The following is a 27,952-nucleotide window of genomic DNA, read 5'->3' as shown; positions in this document are numbered from 1 at the left end:
TTCAGATGCATGGAGTGAAAATTACAGATACAGGCATAAATATATTGGCACATGAAGAGAAGGGAGTTACCTTACAAGTGGAGAACCAGTGTTGACAGGGCCAATTCAGTCAGACTGGATGTGGTCCACTCCCAATAACTGATGAGGAGGTGTCAATACCAAGAGAGGGGAAACCGCTTTTGTAGTGAGCCAGGATCCAGTTGTGCAGTCATTTACACTAGTGCAAAGTGGGTGTAAAACCATTTTGATTTGGTAGCATTGTACACACTCCTTGTAGATATAAACAAGTCTGCAAGATACAGGACAGAAATGAATGAAGCCCCCATTGTCTTTAGTGGGAGTTTTGCCTCACAAGGATTGATGAAAACTGAGTAAGAAATTTAAGAATTGGCTGAGTACAAATATTGTCAATGGCAAGAAGAATAAAGACAGTCACAACTAGCCAATTACTTTGGATAGATGTTCCCATATTATAAGTCAGTCTTGGTGTAAAAGAATAAAACAAAAATAAGTTGTGCCACTGTGTGTAAGAACACTTTTGAGCCTATAAGATGTGTGCGCACAATGGTAACTGAGGTAGAGTTTTCTCATTTCAGATACATTCCTGCTGCATATCCTTGATTAACTTCATGGCAGTGCTGTTTAGTGAGCTTGCATCTTCACTGCATTTCACATTATTCATTTTTGCTAGCTCTTTGAATCAAGACGTGTTTTCTACATCTGTAGGCTGCTTAGACTTGTGGTGGTCTCGTAATGTTAAAAATGAATATCTCAGTCCTCCTGCCATGCTAAAGAAGAGAGAGCAGACACAGGATCAGAGATACTTGCTGACAAAAATCGTATATGTATATAACAACTTTCCTTCCAAAAGATTTCAAAGTGCTTTACAGACAGAGAACCAGATTCTCAGCTGGTGTCAATGTATATAGCTTAGAGCTACTCTGATTTACATGAGCAGAGAATCTGGCCCTGAATATACTGGGGAAGGGGAAAATCAATATATAACCACTCGATAGCACCTATATGGGATGGGATGCAGGTAACACAACACATTTTAAGAACTGGAAATGAAGAATGATTACTCCTACTGAAAGTACACCATCCTGGCACACAGATTCAGTGACAAGTCACATGGATGAGCACATCTCATATTGAATCAACATTCCCGTTTCCTGCAATACTTAGAGTTTCCTTAGCTGTCTCATCCCCAAACTGACAAGACCCAGCTCTGCTCATGAGCTAATGAGCTACAGCTCCTAGTAGTAAAACTGCAGGTATATCTACATAATTACAATCTTAACATGACAAAATAAATATACAGAAACAAACATAGACGTAAATAGACGTAAAAATTAGAACTGATCCTAATGAATTTTACATCCTGAGGCAACATATAGCACTTGCCCAGCCACAAGTTTCAAAATTACCTCAACCAAATTGGCCAACTGAAACAAAAACAAACTAGTGCTCATTAAGGAATAGTTTCTCAGTTTTACCAAATGAAGACCATTCAGATTCCACTTACCAAATATTTAGCCCTATAAAGTTTAATATAGAGAATATGTAGTCTCCACCAACCAACATTCCAATATAAGCAATGGATATATTCTGAAAAGAAATCAAAAGCCATGCATTTACTAAACAATTTTAGCCTCTGAGAATTTAAATGTCATCAAGTTAATTTGCTTTTGAACACGTTTAGTTGTTGTCCCTTCAAAGACTATTACTAAAATCAGTTTCACAGTGTGGCAAGTTTACTGATAATGTAAAAACAATATATAATAAACATTCATCATTTTCCCAAATATGAACAATTCACTACAAGCTGATTCAGGTAGAACGTTTTTGAATGACCAGAAATCCCAAGGACTATTTCTTTAATACTTTTCTATGTACCTTTTTTGCAGGGTACATTTTCAGCTGAGCCCAACCTCTCTTTTTCAGGTGAAAATCTCAGCATCTGTGTCTACAGCGTCTTGATTTACATCTGCAATTGTGTAGAAGTTCAGGTATTCAGATTTGCACTGGCTATTCAATTGTAGGCACAAATTGGGGCCCCCTGGCCCCTCAAAAATGGATGCTACTTTTTGCGATATAAGGAGGGTTCCTCTTCCCTGCAAAAGGCTGTGTTCTTAACTCAGGTTAAAATAGCAGTGAAGTTGCAGCAGCAATTCAGCCTTTAATTTGGGCTAGAAGCTCAAGTTCAATGCCAGCCTCCCCTTTAGGCTCTAACTCGCACTGCTAACCTGAGTTAAAAGCTACATTGCTGTGTTTTCATTGCCATTTTAAGTTGAGTTAGCTAACATGGATTAGCTAGCCTAAGTTAAGAACACATTCTTTCTCACGGTGAAGACATACTCTAAGATTCATTTCACCTCCAATTTCCTGAAAATTGGTCTCATGTCCTTCAAAAAGGAGGGGGGGGAAAAGTGTTGGAAAATAAACAAAATAAAATAAAAAATGATGTATTGTTCTTCTACAGGGTTCAGTGTTTTGCTCTGCAGCATGAAAAGGCAATCAGACCATTTGGCCGTAGGTCAATATGGACAGATCTTTTAATAATAAAAAAAAAAGTTTCAAAAAATGATTTTTTTCATGGAAAGGTATTATGTACTGTGCTCATTTTGCCCACACTTTTGTTTCACAAATTTTGGAATCTAGTTCGGTCAATGACCTCATTTCTATTGGGTGTTAGAGTCACAAAGTGCCTTTCAAAATTCAAAACACCTTTCAGAAATTAGTTATGCTATTTTTAAGTCGTTGTCTTCTTTTGTGTGGCTTAACACAAAATGTTAGCTGTCCAAGCCTCAATTGGCAATCCAATTAATTGCTTCACGTGACGTAGAATGGATGGCAGAGATATCACCAGGATCAGATCATTCGGGACATTCATTATGTGTTCCCTACTTTGAAATCCATTTCCACAGTCACAAATAAGATTGTATCTCAGTCCCCATTTATGGGGAAGGTAGGAGCATCTGTCTTGTGATGTGTGGATGCAATTCAAAGTGGACCATATTTCCTAGGGGAGTGAAAAGCCACTGGGTCCTTAATTAAGTGTTTGTTCAGGACTTTGGCATCCTTCCATCTTGCTCACCAGTGATTTTCCAGGGAAAATCCAAGTCTTCGGTGCTCTTGCAGTGCAAGCCAAAAAGATTGAGTGGATTTGAGTCAGAATTCTGGTATCAGGGGGTAGCCATGTTAGTCTGTATCCACAATAACAACAAGGAGTCCGGTGGCACCTTACAGATTTATTTAGATTTATTTGGGCATAAGCTTTCGTGGGTAAAAAACCCACTTCTTCAGATGCATGGAGTGAAAATTACAGATGCAGGCATTATTATATTGACCAAATTTCAGTATGTTATTTGGGTCTTCATGTATTGGAAGACCCTTGTTCCCTGTTTATGATGGAATGCCTAAAGGATTCTTATGTCACTTCAAATTTGGGGTGGGAATATGTGAACCAGTCTAGAAAGCAACGTCTGTGGCATTGATTTTATTGTGCCTGTAATGATCCACATTTCTTTAGTTATTTTCCAATTTGTGATGTGCCCTATCCAGATGTCTCAGGGCACATGTACATAATTTAAAACAACAATGCATGGATCAGATCTGAGAGATAAGGTTTCCACTTCAATGCTTGCCAGAATTAGAAAACATTCAGAAGACAGCGACTTGAATGTTCCTTTGACAAATTTAAACATGCTGGAGCCATCCAATTGGGGCTTCTCTAAGCTTTTGCATCCAGTCCAACCAAGGCCACTCTAGAGGAGATGTTTAGGATCTTCTCTCCTTCGTTCAGACTGAGAACCATTTTACCAGGCTTTTTTTTTTTTTTTTTTAAACCAGTACTCTTCTTTCATTTGACAACTCTTGTGTTCTCCTCCATGAATTGGCTGGTAAGAGGTGCTTATGCAGTCAGTGACCTTCTCACATGGACACTCAGGCCTTATCTATATGCGGGAGTTGCACTTTTGTTATTGTAAATTGGTTTCGTTAAACCATGCTTTGTTTGTATTATCTTAAGTCAATTAGGAATTGGTTTAAGATAAACCAAAATAAGTCACTCCAACTGAAATAAATGTGTTCACGCAGGAGCTTGCATCAGATTAACTAAATCAGTTTAAAATCACGCCTTTAATTACACGGGTGCAGCTTTATTAAGCAGGCAAGGCCTGAGTCATGTTCATTTCTACAATACATCTGAGCTTCACTTAGTCCTGGGAGAAATTATACTCATTCTCCTAATGTAGATCTCCTGTATGGAAAATGTAGCACTGCCACCAAGACATGGATTAGCCATTTGTTGTGTTTCCAGCTCATACATATACTCACAACATCAGCAAGACAATTGGTGACTGAATACTCTTCACCATATTCTGAATATTCTTCACTATTTCAGTGTTCTCACTCTTTTTTCCTGCTACCACTTACCTTGATTGCACCAACCACTGATGTCGTAAGTGCAGAATTGTAATGGCTGCACAAGACTGTAGAATACATTAAGAGAAACCTAAGGCAAAGAAACAAACCTTAGTAAATTCATTCCACATGAATCTATTAAACAATTCAACATTATAAAATAGTATTCCAGTTAAATCAGAAGTAAAAGGTTTATGACTTTTAAAGTAAAAAACATATGACTGACACGGGTTACATTAAGTACAGTACTGAATGGCCCCACTTCAGAGTGACCCAGGACAGTAAGGTTTACCTTAGCACTTCTAGTACTAAATTGTGCTACAGCTTCTTTTATAGAGATTGCGTTTCTGTCTCTGTCCATAGGTTTGTGGACTACCACTAAACTGACCTAGGTCCTGATCCTTCAAGGCACGGACAGCTTCTAAGGTGCCAAGCATCCTTATCTCTTATTAACATCAATGGGAATCAAGGATGCCCAGTAACACTTTGAAGTGCTCAGGACCTTACATGATCAAGGCCCTACTGAAGTCCTCAAACTTATCAGTTCCTTTAAAGTGCATTTAACATTCTGAAAAAAACAGCTCTAAAAAAAGACATGGTAGGATTATGGTTTAGTTTCTTTTACTGACTCTCATACCAAATTTGTTCAGATTACAAGTCTAAAAATGATTTTTATAAATGTCAGCTGTGCAAGTCCCACCTGAGAGGCGCATCAGGCTGCATCTTCTTTGCCTCTTAAATCACCACCAGCAGGGGCGGCTCTAGGTATTTTGCTGCCCCAAGCACAGCAGGCAGGCTGCCTTCGGCGGCTTGCCTGCGGGAGGTCCCCGGTCCCATGGATTCGGCAGCATGCCTGCGGGAGGTCCACCGAAGCCACGGGACCAGTGGACCCTCCGCAGGCATGCCGCCGAAGGCAACCTGCCTGCCGCCCTCGCAGCGACCGGCAGAGCGCCCCCCGTGGCTTGCAGCCCTAGCACGCGCTTGGCGTGCTGGTGCCTGGAGCTGCCCCTGACCACCAGTAGTACCAATTTTGTTATGTGTATTTACTTGACACCGGTTGGTGATGCAGTGAGACAGAATAGAATCCAGCTCACTTTCCTATATTTGTATTTACTCTGCTAACTGTAGCAAAGGCTTGTGTTTTATTCATATTCATCATTTTTATAGCCCCTGAATTGTGCTAAGTGTTTTAAAGAATAAATAAACTTGGTCCCTCCCTAAAGAATATGCAGTCTATTAAACTCAGTGAAATAAGCTCATATAATTTGGAGATGCCATTTTATAGTCATGTTTCTGACCACCACAGTTAAAAAACAACAACAAATGCCAGCAAGTGTTCTGATCATAGTCCACGTCCTGAGCTTTACCATCTTACATTTCAATGAAGTACATTCTCCTAGAAATTCCCAGAGAACTATCTTGAGTATTTACTGTTTTCTGCCTAACTAACCACATTTCTGAGAGATGAAATAAAATTGCTACTAAAACCTCTTCATTTATCACTGTCTTCTTACCCCATGAAGCAGGAGAGAAGAAACTGAAAGAGAAATAAAAAATTTGTCCAGTGCTTGAAATCTGTGACCTGTTAAAAAGAAAGAAATATGCAATTAAATACTGTATAATTAAATACGGTATATACATTCATGGAAATGTTAAAATGAAAATGTCCAAAATAAGAAAAACAATTGATTACAATTCATGCTAGAATTATGGATGGTTTATATTCATCTGGGAAATAGATTTATACATTTAGCATGCTAACAGTACAATTGATTTGAAACATATTCTTTAATTTTGTCTGGTATAGCAATCTTTACAGAGCAGTCACATTAGACTGCATGTTGCAAACACTATGCAACAAATTAATAATTCTTTATACAGAATCTTGGTTTGAACTCTCATTCATTGATGCTGTTGCCTAATTGTGCATATCATTAATATGCAACAAACTAGAATTTACACTAAGGGTATGTGTACACTACCCGCCGGATCGGCGGATAGCGATCAATCTATTGGGGATCAATTTATTGCATGTAGTGTAGACACGATAAATCAATCCCCGATCACTCTCCAATCGACTGCTGAACTCCAGCAGTGCGAGAGGCAGAAGCAAAGTTGACAGGGGAGCCACGGCCATCGATCCAGCACTGTGAGGATGCGAAGTAAGAAATTTTAATTCAATCTAAGATACATCGACTTCAGCTATGCTATTCTCGTAGCTGAAGTGGCGTATCTTAGATCGCTACCCCCCGCAGTGTAGACCAGACCTAAAACTAGTGAAACGATAAAGAATTAAACCTTCTCCAGAAAAGACACCTATTCCATCAATGTATTGCATATTCACAGCTTTTAGGGCCTAATTCTGCACCTACTGAAAGCAAAGGGAGCATTGCTACAGATATTACTGGATACAAGGTCAGACCCTAATCCTTCTTTTCCATGAGATATTACAAATGAATGTGACTTTTCAAAGGTTTTCAAGCATGAGATTAGATATAAGCAGCTCTAGGATCTAGTTCCCTCTCTGCCACAGGCTTTGGATGTGACCCAGGGCAAGTCACTTAACCTGCCTGGGCCTCAATTTCTGCCTGTACAGCTGGAGATGATAATTCTTAATCTTACAGGGGTGTTTTGTGACTAAAATATGTAAATATTTGTAAAGAACTAGGAGATCCATGGATAGAAGGGACTATAGCCCCAATCGTGCAAATCATTCTTATTCACTTAATTAGACCCATTCTACTCAACCCAGGTAAGGACTACTGACAATTCAATGGGACTACTCATATGAGAAAGTGTTTGCAGGATTCAGCATGCAGATACAATGGGGATGGGCAACAGTATCAAACAGTAAGGTATAATTTCGAGGGGGGAGGGACTTTACCTTTGGAAACTTCCTCAACTATTAAAATAACGCACCCTCTTTTATGCTATCTTTCACAGATGTAAACCAGGGCTTGGTTTTCATAAGTGGAGTTAAGATCCACATCTTCTTTTACAAGCATACTTACTGCATGTTGCATGCAAAGCAAGAATTTACGCACATACAAGCAAGCAGGCACCTGCTAGCCTTGTTTACATGCAGTTCTCCAGTTACTGGGAACAGATGGTAAATGTGCACGCAAAGAAGAAATGCAATTTGACCTCTCTACATCTTGAAAATCAGACCCCCCAAGTGACTTGTTTGGATTCTTAGCTGTAGCTGCTTTGGGGATTAACAACACCCATTATGCATAGCCATATGAAAGGAAGGGCTAGCTATACTGAACACTCATTTTTCTACCACTTTCACATATGGGTGTTGGGTAATATTTTCTTGGAAGTGCACACGCTTTTGCCTTTGAGGTGAAAAGAAGCCCTTACTCTGCTCCCTAAAAATATGCAATTGTGTGTGTGGGGGCGGGGGGGGAGAGATCAAAACACTCGCTTATGTTAACAAGATTTGTTCCCAGTGTGCAAGGGCAGGACTACTTCGTATCTGAAAAATTTCATTTATCTAGTCAAACAAAAGGCTCATATATCAGTCTGAAGGTTGTTCCTTGGGAAGAAACACAACTAAACAAAAAAATCACATATCAGTCACTACTAAATGTGTCAATAAGATTCATTTGCATTAACTTTGATGATAAACTGGAATCATGATTGTTACAATTACTGAAGACACTTCATTTCTGTTTTGTTAGTTCATACTCCACTAACAATCAATCATCCAGCTGTGTTAAGGACAATTTAATAACAAGACACTCCTAGATTACCCTTTCCTCACAGACAGCCTATGGGATGCTTTACTCTACCAGATCTGTATGAGTCAGCAGGAGTGGGAACAGTTTCCATTCCACACAGATTGAACACAAATATTTTGGTTGGCATGTGGTTGTCTCTTCTCACTACAGGGCACAGATTGCACAGTGACCATGTTGGATTACAGTAGAAAACCTTGTAATGTAGCACCAAAGCAACAAAAATTTCTGTTACCTGTTTTTACCTGGTTGTCATGTATCTCCCTTGATCTACAGATCATTTGTCAATGTTTCTACATTACCATGGCATTTTCCATTATTTGAAGTAAATATTAATCATGCTGGGTCAGCTATACAGGTGTCTCCTATTCATAGTAATGGAACTTAATTCTAATAGGTACAAATATGTGTTCTCAATAGCCATGATACATTTGTGGGGCAGAGTCTTTTTAAAAATAAACTGCATGAAATTGCTTGTGAAAGGTGCCAGAGCAACAGCCCAGCACAATGAAATCCTTGATTTATTCGCAGAACAAGCATAGCGCAGACTGCAGCAGAGCAGACTTTCTCATGCATTCCCATCAAAATGCCTCAACCCTGCCTTACAGGGATCACATCTAAGTGTGAGACAGCAGTTCGATCCCTATAACCACATAAGCTTAGCCTCCACCGAGACTGCCAACCAGGAGGACAGATGTGTTTTTTGTGATGGGGACAGCGGTTCACTGAACTGAAGCCACAAGATGATGTTTTGCACAAAGGACTGAACTAAGCCATAATATATTTGTAGTGGGTGACAATGTTCCAGGTAACTGCATAATTATAGGAACACACCAGTATGAATGTCACAAAGAACAAGGTGCCCAACAACATGCAGCAAAGAACAATATAATGAATAATAATAATAATACATAAACTCTTATATAGCACTTTCCAGCAGTAGATCGCAAAGCACTTTACAAAGGGGTCATTAACCCCATTTTACAGATGGGGAAACTGAGGCACAGAGCAGTGACAATGTGACTTACCCCAGGTCATCCAGCAGGCCAGTGGCAGAGCCAGGAATAGAAAGTGGGTCTCCAGTGCTCCATCCACTGTGCAACACTGCCTCCACTGATGTGCTATAATTATCTATGAAGGGCCACTGAGCTATCATGAGCTTATAACTAAGTGATATGTAGGTCACAAGTGGGAACTGGGTCTAGCTAACTCTGAATATTCTCTCTTTGATAGAAGAATAGATGGCATGGAAGTTGCTTGCTTTGGCTAATAGCCTCATTTTAGAGCATTTGGCAAAACTGAAAGCTTATAAATCACATGACACAGCTTGGGCCTTATTTTGGGCACACTAATTCCAGCTGCTATTCATTAGTCATTAGTAAGTTTTGCACACTGACTGAAAGAGGACTAGTAATATGGCTAAGGACCAATAATTACAGTAAGGGTTTGCAGGATCTTTCTGGTGAAGAAAAAGTCCAAGCTATATGGAATCCAAATGCTGGCCTCCAAATACAGAGGAAAAGGTGCCTTGTAAAAGTAGAGAGTCAAAATGAGAGATACTGAGAGTAGTAATCTCAAAGTTCTAACTGTAATGGAAAAGGTCAAAAGGAAAGACTCTTGTGCTAATTAGTGTAGCTTTATTGGTTATTTATCATGGAGAAAAAGTGGGAAAGTGAATTTACAACGTGATTACTCATCATTTTGTGTCATTTAACTTCACTACATTGAAAAAAAAAATCTTCCTAGCTGGCTGAAGAATTTATGGCCAGAACATAGCTGGACTAACACCATGTGCAATCCGAATGAAATTAACAGGATCGCACAGAGATGTAGTTCAGGGCAGAATGTGGCCCTAAGTTTGGAGAATGGGGCTAGACCATTTTGTTCCAAGGAACTCTAGATACAGCAAAATAACTAAAAGGGGTGAAATAATTAGGGTAGTGTACTAGTCTGAGATGTCTAACAGCGCTGCTCACCTGCTGAAGGTCTCCAGTGAAGAAGCTAATAATCGTTGTGGGTATCACCATAAAATAAGCATTATAGAAAAGGACACCATATTTTCCCAGCTCCTGTGAAAAATGAAACACACCTTTTGTAAACCTGGACCATTTGATAACAACCAACATCCCTGTAACAACCAACATCACTTCAAGCAATTTATTTATGAATGTGCAAAACTTCATGCAGTACAATTTAAATGACAAATTTGTTACCATTAGGTGTCAAAACTAAACACTGAGCTGAGCTACCATTTCAGTTAGCCTGTCGGCAGACTCAGTAAAGCAACACTGCACTGGTTCACATTCAAACATACATATCCATAACCATACAGTTAGAAACTCAGTTAGGTCTAAATCTTTAACTGGTTTGTGTCACACAGCTGAAGGATTTAGCCTGACATAACTGTCCATGAGAAAACTCACCACATCTAGCATAGGATAAATCTTCAGTAGTGTAGGGCTGACACAGTCCTACATCACCTCCCCAGCCCCGGTGTAGTGGGTGTGACGAGGAGAAAAGGGATGATCCCAGGGTGGTAATATGGAGCGCTTTGAGTCACTGGCAACTGATGTAACCTAGAGCAATCTTGAGGCCGCTGTATATTTTGTTGGGGGATTTGCCTGGTACAGGGGAAGCCAAGAATCAGGGGAGTGCAAAGGTCACCTTTTAGCTACACCGTGTGGTCCCTGACTGTAGCCAAATATCTGGGTTTTAATTTTTGTTTTAAAATGAAAGCTTAAATTCTGCAGAAATAGATGGAGTACAATGTACAGAATCGGTTCAGTTTGACCTCTTTGATTACTAAAGGACATATACCCATTGTAGGGATGAAATCCTGGCCCCAGTGAAGTCAGTGGTAAAACTCACATCGACTTCAGAAGGGACAGAATTTCACCCAAAGTGTTTAATGCTTGGTGTTTAAGGCTATAAAGCCTGCCAGCTTTACAACACTTCTTGTTTTGGAGAGCAAATTGCTTCTTGAATTACAAGGGATCTGTTCTTTTGTGTTAGTTTATTCTTGCACCATTTTTTGTTTTGGTCATTTCTGTGTTAGAAAAATGCAAGAAAAACTGAAGGAAAGAAAAATTACAACTCCAAAATGGTTTCATTTTAAAAATAACAAACAGAGTAAAATTAAAAGATGTTGTTAGTTTGGAAAAAAAAGTGTAAAATGATTGTGATATTAAATGCTTAATGGGGTCACAATACCCACCCAGGTGGGTACAGCATGGAAAGAGGCAACCTTCCACGAAGTTCTTACTTATATGCTATGTTCTTATGGAATCACCCACTGGGGCAAGATGGTTCATTTTCCATGCACGTTCAGTTCCAGGGCTCTCCAAAGCCACCTGTTATACCAGTATAGGGTGACCAGATGTCCCGATTTTATAAGGACAGTCTCAAATTTTGGGTCTTTTTCTTATATAGGCTCCTATTACCCCCACCCTCACCCCTTGTCCCGGTTTTCCACATTTGCTGTCTGGTCACCCTATACCAGCATCACCACAACAGTTGGCACATTTAGTGATAGAAAACACTTGGCTACTAAGAACTGGATTGAGATTAACATCACTCCCAGCTCATTTTATATAATCTTTTGCTTTGATAAAGATCATTTGTGGCCAAAAAGTTGTTCTCCTCCAGATATGCATGATATCGTAAACACATTTTGCTTTTACTCTAGTTTCTGGATAGAATTACTTTTTGGGAAAGTGACGTTTATTTTTTCCTTCTTTAGTAAAACAAGATTATGTTACACTCTGCCTCAAAGGCTAACCTGGGTGAAAATCGAACACGTTACTCACCCGTGTGTGGGCTGAGAAATTCCTAACAGCTTCTCCCTAAGCCAATCTATATTAGAGTATGTATATTATCTGGAACATGAAGGCAAAAGAAATTGACTCTCTTTGTTCAATTTGGTGTTACCCCACTTGTACGCAAGAAGTCATATAACAATAGATGACTTTCCTTTATCACATGCACAAAATGACGAGGTGCAACCTGATCACCTCAAAATTACCTTTGGATCTATTTTCTGTTTAGTGTATACTCCATTTGCTGCTGTGAAGATATCATTTAGTAACACAAAGATGTAGCCTTCCAAATTAAAAGAGAGATCTGATCTGGAAAAAAATATATATATATATATTACACACACACACACACACACACACACAGTAACGCCTCAGTTAACGTTGTAATTATGTTCCTGAAAAATGCAACTTTAAGCAAAATGATGTTAAACGAATCCAATTTCCCCCTAAGAAATAATGTAATGGGGGGGTTAGGTTCCAGGGAAATTTTTTTCACCAGACAAAAGACTCTCTCTCTCTATATATACACACACACACACACACACACACACAGAGTATACGTTTTAAACAAACAATTTAATACTCGTACACAGAGATGATGATTGTGAAGCTTGGTTGAGGTGGTGAAGTCAGAGGGTGCGATATTTCCCAGAGAATGCCTTACTGCTAAATGATGAACTAGCAATCGGCTGAGCCCTCAAGCAGGACGCTCCAGAGAGCAGCTCCAAGGCAGAGGGCAGGAGCAGCCCATGGCAGTCGGGGGAGGGACAGCTGAACTGCCGGCAATTGATAGCCTGCTGGGCGGCTGCCACACAGGGAACTTAGGGGAACTGATGGGGGGGCTGCCAGTTCAGCCTGGTTCCAAGCCCCCACCAGCTAGCTCCAACGGGTTGCTCTTTCTGCAAGCAGTGGACAAAGCAGGCAGTTGCCAAACAACGTTATAAGGGAGTATTGCACAACTTTAAATGAGCATGTTCCCTAACTGACCAGCAAAGTAACAATGAAACAACTTAACTGGGACAACTTTAAGTGAGGAGTTACTGTATATACACACACACACATAGAGACAAGAATATAAACCTTGAAAACCCCAGCAAATTCAGAGTTTTGCCTTCAGTCTTTTTTGTACGCTGAACTATTTTACATTTCCACAAATTTCAATATTACAAACAAGTCAGCTCTTCACAGAAATTCATGCAATAAAGGACTGTCAGTACTGTTCCATTCTACTTTTGCCCCGTTTTTCCATCTAGCTCAGTTCTAACAACATGTCCAATACATACTGAACATTTTCACACAAGCAGTAACTAAGGTTTAGAATCTACCCAATTTTTATAAGTAGAATCCAACGGGAAATAACTGTCTCTTCAGTGTTGTTTGGTTACTATTCTCAAATAGGGCAATTTGTTTAAATGATGGTGGAGACATTAAATTCATGTCAGATGGAAATTATTCATTCAACTATACCTGTCATAAATATAAAGGGAAGGGTGACCACCTTTCTGTATACAGTGCTGTGGGGTCCCTCCTGGCCAGAGGCACAAAATCTCCTTACCTGTAAAGGGTTAAGAAGCTCAGGTAACCTGGCTGGCACCTGACCAAAAGGACCAATAAGGGGACAAGATACTTTCAAATCTGGGGGGCAAAGGCTTGGTCTGTCTGTTCTGTGTGCTTGCCGGAGTCAGATCAAGGAAGCAAGCAGTCCAACTCCTATAGTTAGTAAGTATTTAGCAAGGAAATGCATTAGTTTACTTTTATTTTGGCTTGTGTTTTCCTTTGTGTAAGAGGGAGGTTTATGCCTAGTTTTTTAACTTTAAGCTTTTGCCTCCGTATTCTGGAATCTTTTGTTATTCTGTAAGTACTTACCATCCTGATTTTACAGAGGTAATTCTTTTACCTTTTCTTTAATTAAAATTCTTCTTTTAAGAACCTGATTGATTTTTCATTGTTTTAAGATCCAAGGGTTTGGGTCTGTGTTCACCTGTACCAATTGGTGAGGATATTATTCTCATGCCTCCCCAGGAAAGGGGCTTGGGGGATTATTCTCAAGCCTGCCCAGAAAAGGGGGTGTAGGGGGGATATTTGGGGAAGGTAGGGCTCCAAGTGGCCCTCCCTAAATGTTTGTTTAAATTACTTGGTGGTGGCAGCATTACTTAATCCAAGGTATAAGAGAAAAATTGTGCCTTGGGGAGTTTTTAACCTAAGCTGGTAGAAATAATTTTAGGGGGTCTTCATGCGGGTCCCCACGTCTGTACCCTAAAGTTCAGAGTGGGGAGGGAACCCTGACAATACCTAACTGCTTTATACTTTGTATGTAGCTAACCAAAATATTCTACATTTCTTATGGAATTCCATCCAAATAAAATAATTTTCTAACAGGAAAGGCAGATGAGACATTAGAATACAGCCCCTGCCCTCTGTGCCCCCCCACAAAGTGATCCATCTCAACTTTAAACTTGTCCAAAAGTATATGAACTATGTACACTGCCTACTCTAATTACATGACAACCAACAGACCACCCACCTTCTCTCGAACTGGCGGGGGTGGTTCTTATGTTTGATTATGTTATATTTAGAATTTTATCAAGGAAAAACAGTTGCTCTTGTGTATTCTTGGCTTGCTGTGTTATTTAAATTAGCATGTATATGCAAAATCTAGTAAAAATGTAGGTAACAGAGACATTGTTCAGTAAGAACTAGATTTTGCCCTTATATGCTTGTGACCCGCCCCTCCCCGCATCCACTTTAGTAGATCTCTTCTCTAATTTATTTCTTTAATAGGATTTGCACTCATCCAGGGGCAGATCTGCCCCTTAATAACAAAGAAAAAAATAAACTTCAAACATTATTTAATGAGAACAAATGAAAGCCTTACCCAGCGGCTATGAAAGCCCCAAGAATGATGGTAAATATGCTGACTATAATACCCAGTGAATATCGTTTCCTGTAACAAAAATTAGACAAGTTCATATTTAGAATATTAGAAGAGAAACTAACTGGCTTCCAGTCCATTTAAAAGGCTTCAAAAACAATTAGTATTTGGAAAATAACTAACAGAAGGACAAATCTTGGTAACCCTAAGCAGGCAAAGTTCTTTCTGACATGAAGGAGAGTTCTGCCTGTAAAGCCTTCAGGATTTGACCCTGTGAAAATATAAAACCAGTAAGTAATAAAATCTGCAGTTTGACAGGATTCTTATTAATGTTTTACTTTGCTAATCTTGTCATAATTTAAGTATAGTCTTTCTTGAGATATTGTTATTGTAACAAAATGCTAATACTCTAATATTTTGGGTTCTGTAAACACAGCTCGATAAACAGGATCACAAATTGTCAAAGGTCCTCTGCTGCTAGATAATTTCCAAAGTAAAGCCAAGAAAAATATGTTTCAATGCTGGTGACAGTGGGACAAATTCTGTCTCAGGTACACTGATGCAACCGCAGTCTTCAATGGGGTGACAGTATGATTTGGTCTATTGATTCTGGGGCTGGTTATTACAACTCTAATTTCTTTTATACCAAACAACTGATTTATTTTTAATTAATTTGGCCAAAGAATGCTGTTTACACAGATTGGTAGATGCCCACTTTGCCTTATTGAGCAAGTATATTTTAAGGCCAACCCAGCAAGCTGCTCTGTATGAGCAGCCTCCTGCATAGCTCCACTGACTTCAACAGGGCTCCATGTGGGCACAAGGCTCTGCCTGTTTGGAGCAGTTTTCAGGACTGGTGTCTAAAAAGAGCAGACCTTAGCCAAACAACAATTTGGACCAAACCCTGCTTATCTTACTCAGGCGAAGTGAAGTCACTGGACTCACTCATATGAATTAAAGTGAGCGGATTTTGTCCTAGATCCACAAAAATGTATTTTTTTTTATTTTCACAAGTAAAATTCTAACTAGTTTCTATACTTTTCTCTGAGTTTCTCTAATCAGTGAAAATCAGCCATGCAACATCCTGACTGAATACCACAAATCCTCCACTTGGTAATGACATAAAATAAAAGGTATTTTGCAAATGAAACAAACAAACAAAAACAAAAATCACCCAAGTATGATGATTTCCAGCAGTAATGTGAGTGGAATGGTAAACTTCCTGAGCACTGTAAACATCGGTAAACTGTCCAAAAAAAGGAAAAAAGAAAAAAGAAAAAAAATGATCCAAGCACTGTGTCAAATGCCAAGCATTTTTATTCGTTTAGTTCTTACCAAAATTCACTAAGCAGAAGATGAACTAAATAAACGAGCCTTAAGAACTTAGCAAAACGAATTCTCAGCCTGTTACCACACATAAAAATGTCAGTCTGACACCAGAGTCAGATTAGATAACATAATCATTGCAAATAAAGAGTCCTGCCAATTTTTCAAAACAAACAAAACCCGGCTACCTGTTACAAAGCTCCTCAGAGTTCGAAAAGAGGAAAAGGAATAGAAATCATTACTGTATTTTCAGATTCTATCTAATGCAGCCCCTATGAATTGAAGTTTTCTGGAGAAATGCTGGTTATAATAAATAATCAGGGCCTTTATTATAAAGTTTAAAGATGACCAGTGAATGTGGTTCCATAAATGAATATAAGAAATATAATTCAAGGGATTGTGCTTAACATCAAACAGGTTTTGTATTTAAAAAATGAAACATAACTAAAAAGATGGAACATACTAGAATCATGTAAATCAGTAGTAACCCTGTCTATCAAAAAAAATTGTTGTATTTGAATAACAGATTGTTAGGATACACAGAATGATGCATTATGGGGTCTTTGCAGCTGATGTTTTGGAAATTAAACACCTCAGCCACCTGGACCAATTAATCCCTTTTACAAGGTAAGGACTAGTGATCATGTTAAAAAAATTATACAAATCCTAGTTTCAGGCTTGCAACTCACTGCAATCTTGGATTTATACATCTATATCTTGTCTTCAGGACATATTCTTTCAAAAACTAGATGTGAAGTGGAAAATTTCATATGGTGAATTACATATTAACAATTAAAAAACTGCAGTATTCCTTAATGTTATAATATGAAATCATGGCCCAAAATTGTGATGAGTAAATCTAAAAGTATATTTTTGCAGTGGGAGATGGGTGTCTTGCATTTTAAATTATAATAGACCAATATCTTTGTATTTCAAAATAATTTGTGAACCAAACTACAATACTCATTGTTAGATTTTGTTGAGCTGAAGGCAATTCCAAATTCACATGAGCAAATTAATTACTAAGGACCATCAGCCCCAGCTCCATAGACTACCGTTTGGGACCCTCGAGTATAACATTATTGGAAATTGCTCCATGGGCACTACTACAGCCTCAGGTGCTACTACAATCATGCTGCCTAGGATCCCCTTCCACTGGGAGCTCGGTCTCTCAATTCATATAGCAGATCCTAGGTCATCTCAGTCCTGCCAATAATCCTTATACCTGCAGCCCTGGTGTGAAGGCAACCACCATGGAGTAGTGTTCAGGGCATACAGAAAATGTATGTATGTATGTATGCCGCCTGTCCACAGCCTGTCCTTCCTACTACATGTGAATTCCATACCTCCCCATACCATTCTACATAACTCATGCAAGACTTTTGTATACAAAGGAAAATACATAAAATACATAAAATAATAATACCTAGCTCTTATATAGGGCTTTTCACCATAGATCTCAAAACTATTCATATGCACGTAAAGGCATTTTTCTTACAGGTTTCACCCCTCTTGTTGGGCTACCCATGGAATGCTGGCCATTCACATGAAGAGAGGAAAACATTTAACAAACACATTCATCTATGCAGTGAAACTGCATTCACGCTCTCTGTTGGTACAGACCATGCTAATCTCTCCTAAAGGCAGTACAGAGATTGTAAACTGATCAGCTGCTTTGGTTGAGATTTGCAAAGCAGTGCAGGGGATTTAGTCATACATCATCCATTAAAATTAATGTGCAGCTAGGTCCCCGGCACTACTTTGAAAATCTTAACCTTTAACCTTATACTTTGTACCTACAAGAATAAAATTATAAAAACCAAATGGTCTAGCTATGACCTGTGTTTACTGTACCTTAGTTTGCTGGTGCTTGTTAATCCACTTATGTGATTTCCAACATAAAGCAGAGGCAGAGGAAACAACTGCAATAAAGTCAGAGTACAATTCAGATTAGAGCTATGCTTTACTATTGAGGAACTTTGATTTATTTTAATTGTGTACAATTCTTTCATTCCTAAAAGAGATTTTTTTTCTTAGGGGGGAAAAAAGAACCTCACATCCATTGACTTTATCAAACCAGATCCTCAACTGGTTTTCATTGGCATAGCTCTATTGACTCCAATAGAGCAACACTGAATTACATTAGCTGAGGATCTGGCCCAATATAGGTTAAAAAAGAAATACTCAGCACTTGACTAGTTTCACTTTTGCAAAATGAATACTCGATTATTAGCCTAGACCAACTGGTTTTATTTAGATTTAAAACAGAAAGCAATTGAGCAGGTGGAATGAAAGCACAACTGATCTGTAAGGACACAATAGAGTACACAGAGGAGCATATACCACTATGTATAGAAAAAGATTATTTTAAGTACAGCTATTGAGGAGTCTTAGTGAACAATAAGGGATAGCTCAGTGGTTTGAGCATTGGCCTACTAAACCCAGGATTGTGAGTTCAATCCTTGAGGGGGCCATTTAGGGAATTGGGGTTTTAAAAAAAAAAAACTAAGTAGGAATTTGCCCTGCTTTGAGAAGGGGGGGTTGGGCTAGATGACCTCCTGAGGTCCCTTCCAACCCTGATATTCTATGATAATATAAATTATACAGACTGCTGAAAAGAAAAATTAAATGTTTAGGGGTAGGTTAGACTGCAGGCCCTTTAGGGCAGCACCTATAAAAATGTGGTCCTGACACTGGAGGGTTGCCAGGCATCCAGTTTTCAGCCCTAGCTCCATGCAGCTCCCAGAAGTGGCCAGCAGGTCCTTGTGACCCTAGGCATATGGGCAGCTAAGGAGACTCCAGGTGCTGCCCCCTCCCCTAGTGTCAGCTCCGCAGTGCCCACTGGCCAGGAACCATGACCAATGGGAGCTGTGGGGGCAGCACCTGTGAGTGTGAGCCTTCCTGGCCACCCATGTGCCTAGGGGCTGCACGGCAGGGACCTGGGGGCCGCTTCCTGAGAGCCACGGTAGGCACTGCCAGGACTCTGCACCCCAAGCCCTTCCCATACCCCAACCCCCGTCCCAGCTCGGATTTCCCTCCTGCACCCAAACTCCCTCCTGGAGTCTGCACCCTGCACACCCTGCCCCAGCCCTGAGCTCCCTCCTCCACCTCAAAACTCTTATGCCTGGCCGCACCCCCAGCCAGAGTCCTCAAACCCAACTCCACCCCCAGCCCAACCCCCTGCCCCAGCCCAGTGAAAGTGAGTGAGGGTGGAGTGCGAGGGGAGAGTGAGCGGTGGAGGGAGGGGGGATGGAGTGAGCAGAGGCAGGACCTCAGAAAAGGGGCAGGGCATGGGCGGGGCCTTGGGGCAGGAGTGTTCGGTTTTGTGTGATTAGAAAGCTGACAACCCTATGACTCTGACAGGAGCCTTTAGGCCCTACCACAACAAACAAATAACAACAACACATTGCATCTAGCCTGAAAAGAGCATGCAAGGAGCTATGTATCCCTGACACAGAAAGACCAGGGAGTCTAAAGCCAACAGAGGTAACCAGAGAGGATGGAGAGGAGCCATAGCTCTGGCCTGGCTCTGCATGAGCTAGCAGAGCTGGATCAGCATGGGAGGGGAAAACATGCCTCAACCATGCCTGGTGTTGCTGTGTGTGTTCCCCAAGAGACAACGAATTCTGTGTTTCTAAAGCTCTATGTGACAAAAGCATATAGACATGAACATTTTATTTATTTTTTAAATTATGCCATATTTGCTCTCAAGTGGAAGGGAAGAACAAAGGAGACGGAGGCGGAAAAGAGCGACAGTTTATTTATAGCCTGTAAATCTCTCATGACCCTGAAAACATTTAGTAATAACAACCCCCTGCTGCAGCATTTTATCCAGAAAGAGAACTTTAGATATGGGGTGAAAATGGAACCGAGTGCAATGGAAAAGAGAATATATTTTCACTTATTGTAATGGTGAAAAACCACAGATAACTGCAGCTCACCTCGCACAATCCCACAGGGCAGTGAAAAATTTGCCAAACAAAAACCAAATACTAAGAGCTTCTCCTACTGAAATCAGCAGTTTGCAGGCTCATGTCTCAAATTCAAAGTTCAGATTAAATTTATTTGTAATTTAAAGATTCTCCATCTCAAATGTGGGTCCAATCATGCAAATTGCTGAGCACTCTCAACTCTAGAGGAGTGGAGAGTGTTTGGCATCTAGCAGGAGGCCTTTGTGTTTCATCTTGTGGCCTCTGGCTCTCCTACAGCATGATGGATAAGAGCAATGCTGGAGTACTCTGTGCTGGGAGTGAGAAGCCACAGTGACATAAGAGAACTTGAAAGTGAAAGGGAGTCTAACTGTTCTACAGTTAATTACAGCCTAAACACACTTTACAAAGTAGAAGAATCAACAAATATAAATGCAACTGACGTGTTGAGACTAGGAAAATCCGGTATTACGGCTGGTAAATAACTGCTGAAATGTTGCAACACCGATTGCTCAAGATGTAGTCCCAGAAAACCTCCAAAGCATTAATATTGAAAAATATAAAAGAAATGCCTGGCACAGAGGGTACAGCATGGAAAGAATGTATGTGCAGAGCAGTATGGATGGGGAACAAGATGGTCTCAAGGATCCAATACGTCTGTGAGATTTGTGCTACTGCTCGTTAGTACCAACCTACCCACTGAGACAGGTGTCCCCCACGGTCATAGCTGTTCCTGCAAGACTTCTATACACAGAAGTCCCATTGATTTCAATGGGAATTCCATGTAAATAGGGCTCATGGAATCAGGCTCTTTAGTTGTAAGGTGTGCACATGGTCAAACTTCTTAGGCCCTATAGGAAGGATGGTTCTGTAATTAAGGTACCAGACTGGGACTGACGAGATCAATGGAAGAGCTGGGAATTGAACCCAGACTTCCTGTGTGACCTTGGGCAAAGCATTTAGGCCCTGATCCTGCAAAAATGATGCACACGGGCAGACCTCTGCACCCATCTAAAGTCCCAGTGACTTCCATGGCATTCTGCAGTGGTGTAACAGTCTGCCTATGTGCATTTCACTGCAGGATCAGTGCCTTATTCACTCTGTGCCTCAGCTCCCAGTATGACAAACTGAGATAATAAATCCTGTCTCCTATCCTTTGTCTAGGGTGACCAGACAGCAAATGTGAAAAATCGGGATGGGGGTAGGGGTTAATAGGAGCCTATATAAGAAAAAGTCCCAAAAATCGGGACTGTCCCTATAAAATCGGGACATCTGGTCACCCTACCTTTGTCTTGCCTTTTCAGACTATAAGCACTCTTACTATGTGTATGTAGTGCATGTAGTACAATGGGTCCTGTTTACACATAATATATAAATAAAAATAATAGTGTTTTCCCACTGCAGAATACTGGAGTCAAACTGTGGGGCTGATCTGAGAAGATAATTTTATTGTTAGACATTACCGTCTCAAATGCATCCTCTCTCATGCCAAACCCAAACTACATAATCAAACTGCAATTTAATTCTGTCTCTATAAAATGCAAGATTGTTATAATGAAATTAAATTATCTACTTACAACAAGTTAATAAAATAAAGATACAAAATCAAAATTTCCTGGAACATCTGGAAAAATCAGAATGTTTGCAATTTTTGAAAACTAAGAAAACATTTTTGAAAAAACCACAGTAAGAAGACTATTGACAAAGGTACAATTTCCTTCTAGTTTCAAAATCCAGACATTTCATACCTTCACAGGGATACTTTTGTCAAAATCAGGGAAGTGAATAATCTTATTTAATTTTGACACATACAGAATAAGTATGGTGGTTGTCATCTAAAAAAAAAGAAAAGCAAGACACAATGTAAGAGCCAAACACTATTTTAAACTTACATATAAAACAACTGCTTCCCTCTCAGGCTCTATTTTCCCCACCCACTCCTTCTTTGAGTCATCAACTCTTTTCATTCCCCGTGTAGACAAATGTTTATATATGTCTTTTATCAGTTTCAACAAGGATTTCTCCCTTTTCCTGCTACACCATTGCACTCAGCTTTATTTTCCCCTCGGCCTCTGTAGGCAAAGAACAAAAATTATGTGGATCCCTATTAGCAAACTGCAAGGGAATTTAAGAAAACTATGAGGGAATGCAGAGACAGTGCCACCACACATATATCCCAGGTCTTCAGTGGATCCCCTGGGATCCATATGGATCTGGGGAACTAGCAGATTTTGAGGGCTGAGCATCTTGTTGACTGAATTTTGCAAGAGAAAGTTTGTGGCATTTCCAGTCCTCTACATGGGTTTTCCCACATAAGGGATGAATTGGATCCTAATTTTCTCCAGGTTGTTAAAAAAGATAAACTGTGAGGAAGAGTGATTTCTTCCATAACAGTATTACTGCACTGTAAGATGAAAGCACTTAATTTCATTATCAATCTTAACTATAGTATATTAAGCTTTATTGTTGAACATACTTGTCCAATTCCAAGAACCATTGGAGATGGGAATCTGAAAAGAAGAGAGAACTATAAACATGCATATCACAACAACAAAAGTGTGAGGAAGCAATAGGGTTCCTATTCCTTTAGGCCAAGCTTAGCAAAAATGGGTGTCTAAATCCATGTTAGATACCTACATGACTGGCCAAATTTTCAAAAGTGCTGAGCAACCGGCAACTGTCACTGAAGTTCCAAGTAATCTTGCACTATTTTAGTCAAAGGCAATTCTCTCCCTCCATCCCCCAAAATGCAATACATCACAGGCTGTATAAATGTTGCAGAAACATACATTGGCTGCTTAAAAAAAAAAAAAAAAAAAAAGCCTATTTCTCCACCCTGTGGATTGGCCTCAGCTCAAAGCAAAGATACTTCAATGGAAGGGATGCAGTTTGAGTAGGATATTTGTAGAATCATAAAGCCCCCAAGGATCTTTTTTTAATCCATAAGGCACTAATTCTCCATGGGTATCTTGATGTTAGGAGATGGGTCTAGCAACAAGTTTCCACAGATGCTTCTTATCCCACAGAAACACAGGCTGGAATCTGTGGGTGCAAACTCTTCATGAATGTAATAGTCACTGCTTCCCAGGAGGCACTTCGCATCTTGCAGAACTGGTCGGCACCAGGGTTGGTGTGCACACAAACTTTCACCACAGTAGCAAAACATATGTATTAGACCCTATTTTGGTGCAAGTCTGCATGTAGCTTAAGAAAGCAAGCATCTGATTTCTTGGCAAGCTTTCTAACTGCAGGTATCCAGCGTCCAGCACTCCATGACAATGTGATTATGAATCACAGAGGTTGTGAAAAACTGTTACAGCACCACTGAACAAGTACTAGGAAGTACCCTTCTCAGCTGAGTGACCTCGGACCAGGACTGTACTGTTAGCAGTAGAAACAATCTGAACAGAGCAGGAAGAATGTCATAACTATACTCCAACCATAATATAAAAAGAGGGTCAAGAAGGTCCAAAAGAGATAAAACCACTGGGAAATAGAGATGAGATTCCGGAAATAGAGAATGGAAGAGACAGGATATTAACTGATGGATTTATTACATATTCTGTTCATCACTATATTAGTACACAGTCTGTATTCACCTATACAACAAATGAAAGCTTGTATTATATCAGGATCTGGGAGACACGTAATAGACCATAGTTGTATGTTTCAAACAGCATTAACTTTCAGCAAATGCAGGAGAAATTGTATACCCTCTTTTCCAGCTTCTGATAAAGACTGGAATAAATAAGTTAAAAAAGAGAGAGATTGGGCTCTGTAAAGACAGCAATATTCTTTAGCTAAGGCTGAGGAATCCAGGAAGTAACATCTGGCCAAGAGGACTGTGACTGAATGTGATTATTGTTTCAAGCCAAAAGATGTAATATCTTTTGTTTATTATTAATTTAATAGAAGTCTATTTTTAGTTTTACAACTGTTTTCCTTTGTATACGGTAACTCCTCACTTAACCTAGTTATGTTCCTGAAAAATGCGACTTTAAGCAAAACGATGTTAAGCGAATCCAATTTCCCCATAAGAATTAATGTAAAAGGGGGCGGGGTTAGGTTCCAGGGAAAAAAATTTCACAGGACAAAAAACTATAAAATATACATATATATATATACACACACAGTACAAGTTTTAAACAATTTAATACTGTACACAGCAATGATGATTGTGAAGTTTGGTTGAGGGTGGTGACGTTAGAATGTGAAAGAGGGTGGGATATTTCCCAGGGAATGCCTTACTGCTAAATAATGAACTAGCATTTGGCTGAGCCCTCAAGGGTTAGCACATTATTGTTAATGTAGCCTCACACTCTACAAGGCAGCATGAATGGAGGGAGGGGAGACACCATGGCAGACAGAGACAGACAGACAGAGACATGGCAGTGTGTGGGAGAGAGAGGGAGAGATGTGCATTGCCCCTTTAAGTACGCTGACACCACTCTAAGTATATTGCCTTTTTAAGTATATCAGGAAGTTGAGACAGCAGCTGTGGCCAGCAAGCTCTATCTATCCGGAACCCTGCCGTGTCCCCACCCTGCTCTATATGGAGAAGGGGTAAGCGGGGGACAGAAGTAGGGGGGAGGGGGACACCTGACATTAGCCCCCCTCTCTCTCCCTCCCTGCACAGCAAGCAGGAGGCTCCCGGGAGCAGCTCCAAGGCAGAGGGCAGGAGCAGCACATGGCAGTTGGAGGAGGGACAGCTGAACTGCCGGCAATTGATAGCCTGCTGGGCGGCTGCCACACAGGGAACTTAGGGGAGCGAGGAGTTGATGGGGGGCTCCTGGCCCACCCTGGTTCCAAGCCCCCACCAGCTAGCTGCAACAGGCTGCTCTTCCTGCAAGCAGTGGACAAAGCAGGCGGCTGCCAAACATTATAAGGGAGCATTGCGTAAGTTTCAACGAGCATGTTCCCTAACTGATCAGCAATGAAACAACGTTAACCGGGACGACTTTAAGTGTGTAGTTACTGTACCTTAAAATGCAGCACATCAAAAAATTCTTCCATCCAGCCCCAATTGGCGTGGAGTGGCAAACTGCGGCCAGTGGGAGCCGCAATCGGCCGAACCTGTGGACGTGGCAGGTAAACAAATTGGCCCGGCCCACCCTGGTGAGCCACGTGCCAGAGGTTGCCGACCCCTGGATTAACCACTTCCCTGCCTGATCTTTGTAAATGTCAGTTTCAGTGAGTGCTTGACCACTTATAAGTCTATTACTATTGTCAGGCTGGAGTGGCTCACGACTGTGAGTGCCTACCTCAGGGCAGACTGTCAGAAACAGGACAGACACTCCAAACTGGTGGTATGTTCTACAATTAGATTTTACCAGCCCAGTAAAAAATGTGAACTTCTGAATCACTATAACTGTCTTACCATGGAGTCACAGACAGTCCCCTTAGGCTCTCCAGTCTATCTTGCCACCCAGGCAAGCTGGATTTAGTGATAAATGGTCACTTACACCAAAAAGCACAAAATATTCAGGTTGCTCCCAGTCCCAAGAGACTGGTCACTTATCCCAGACCAATTGGTATCTTAGATCTCACACCAAGACAACCCTTGTAGCCAACTCTGTAATAAACTAACTAAAGGGTTATTAAGAAAAAGAAATGAGTTATTTACAGATTAAAGCCAGCAAGCAAGCATATAACACAAATGAGTTGCAGTCTAAATCCTAAGAATGACAGCGCTGTAGTGATTGGTCAATGCAAAATGTCTTTTTTCAGGGCTAACCCATGCCAAATGGCATGGGGATCGCTATACTTACGTTTAGGAATCCTTGCCACTCAGAGTCCAGATAGCATACAAGAGATTCAATTTCTCCTTGACAGGGATTTTTATCCCCTCCTCTCCAGAGCCCAAAACTGATGGGATGAGTTCTCTTCTTCTGGGAGGCAGTTAGGAATGCAATCAACAAAGTCTCTGATGCTACAGAATATATCAATTGCTTTCAATGGACCATTCTTGTATGCAGGGCGAGCACTTTACCTTAATCAATGCTTCTTTTCCGGTTTGTTGAGATACACAATTACAGAGGTGCAAGCACTCAATATAGCTTTACACCATGGGCTATAAAGATTATAAATGAGATCAATACATGCAGCATCCTACAAGCATTTTATGAAGTATAAACACAAAACATCTAATATCTTATCAATTTAATATCTAATATCTATTTTGATAATGCTAACACACAGGTAAACAAGACTGGTTTCGAGCTATGCATTTGTAAGTGTTCAGTGAAGCCTGGGCATGAGCTGGCACCTGCTCTGTCAGCATCACAACTACATCATTGTACTCAAAATTACAGACACCGTTTACAGTGATGAAAACATTACTGTGAACGTTGTTTGACTGTACGGATATTGTAAACCAACCTACTTTGCAATGGAAAAAGTGTTTCCTTTGCAACTCTAGAGATTCCTTGATAAGACAAACTTTGAATTGAATCACTTGACCAACACTGTCTTACAGGTGAAAATCAAAGAACATAAACTTTCCTCAACATAGCACGTGTAATTTACTGCTGATTTATCCTCTGTACAGAACCAGCATTAGACATAGATGATGTAGGTGGCCAATTAGATTACATAATCTATGGGGACCCTGGATGTTGGTGTCTCCCATTAAAACAGGCAGAGTTGTCTGGCATATAAGTAAAATCTTAATATATTTATCTATATACAAGTATGTTCCCCAACCCCCCAGTAGTGCATTTCACTGTATGGTTGCCTCTGCCCTTCACTGGAGCTATGGCTCCATTATTTCACTTATGGTCCTTATGTACACTTTGAGATCCTTCAGGATGAAAGTGAGCCTGTAAAGTGCAGGTATCTGGTGTTTGCACCACAGCAAGTTATCCAATGAGCCAGCACACCCTGAACGAAGGAAGTGTAACTCTAACCCTCGTTATACATATGTTTTGGTGCAGACACCTTTAATCCTTCCTCGGGCCCCTCCAAAAATGGCTATTCCTACCCACGGATTTGCAGAGGGAGCCCGGGGGTGGGGAAAGGGAAGGTGGCAGCATCTGGGATTGGGGTTGGATCCCGCGCTCACTTTGGAGGATTCAGGGCCAGCCCCAGCATAAATATTCCTTTTGCAGCTGGCAAATTGCGTGTGTGCGTGAGTGGCGTTTTCCGGGAGCTCGGGAAGTGAAGCTGGGGAGGAGCCGGACAGAGGGACCCGAGTCCTGGCCCCTCGTCTCACCGGTAAGTGGTCAGCACGGTCTTGTTCACCAGGACGATGAGGAAAGAGCAGGTTCCATAGAAGAAGGCGGAAAGCAGCCTGGGCAGCGGCGCATGGGCGGCAGCAGCCGGCTCCTCCTCGGCCTGCCTAGCGCTCATCTCCTCGTACGTGCAACGTGCCTGTGCCGCAGACAACAAAACCCGGGCCCTGGAGAGCGGCGAGCCGCGCCGCCGGACATGCCCACCCCGCAGCAGCACCCGGGGCAAGTGCGGCCGCCCCAGCACCAAGGCAGCGAAACAGGAAGAGATCGCGCCCAGCCAGTCCCCTCCCTCCGCAGCGGGGCGCCTCGCTGCTGCCTCCGTCTCTCTCCTGCTGAAACCTCGGCGGCGTGTGGCTGGGGCAGGGCGCGCCCGGGCTCAAGGTCCCATCGTCCAGGTGCGCTGCTGGATCCCAGCCATGCCCATGCACGGGCTCAGGCTGAGCCCCGGAGTGGATGGGGCCCCGCCCCGCAGCAGGGAGATGCCGAGAACAGCAGCTCCAGCTCGTAGGCTGTCGCGTGGAAAAGTTGGGTAGACTGACTAGCACCTCATCAGTCCCGGCTGAGCACTGGGGTGACACGAGCTGATTGGTTTCCTCCCGCGTCCCAGACAGGGGGC

General features: G+C 41.1%; 1 protein-coding gene across 4 annotated transcripts; it reads right to left on the bottom strand.

Moving 5' to 3' along the window:
• Positions 1-121: 121 nt before the first annotated feature.
• Positions 122-27,952, bottom strand: SLC35D2 (solute carrier family 35 member D2). 4 transcript variants are annotated; one of them, XM_039545976.1, is made up of 12 exons: positions 27,318-27,941; positions 22,584-22,617; positions 21,856-21,942; positions 18,033-18,100; positions 16,027-16,098; positions 14,856-14,924; positions 12,187-12,289; positions 10,142-10,234; positions 5,940-6,007; positions 4,438-4,516; positions 1,526-1,608; positions 122-788 (listed from the first exon to the last, which is right to left on the bottom strand). In XM_039545976.1, exons 1-12 carry the CDS (start codon positions 27,452-27,454, stop codon positions 701-703), a joined length of 981 nt encoding a protein of 326 aa, XP_039401910.1. In that variant the 5' UTR covers positions 27,455-27,941; the 3' UTR covers positions 122-700. The 4 variants fall into 4 exon arrangements, with proteins under 4 accessions (XP_039401910.1, XP_039401911.1, XP_039401912.1 ...); XM_039545977.1 differs by lacking the exon at positions 16,027-16,098 and having other exon boundaries at positions 27,318-27,947; XM_039545978.1 differs by lacking the exon at positions 21,856-21,942 and having other exon boundaries at positions 27,318-27,943.

The sequence above is a fragment of the Mauremys reevesii genome, linkage group 6 (genome assembly GCF_016161935.1).
Source record: "Mauremys reevesii isolate NIE-2019 linkage group 6, ASM1616193v1, whole genome shotgun sequence".
Lineage (NCBI taxonomy): Eukaryota > Metazoa > Chordata > Testudines > Geoemydidae > Mauremys > Mauremys reevesii.
This window is presented reverse-complemented; position numbering and strand designations above follow the sequence as displayed.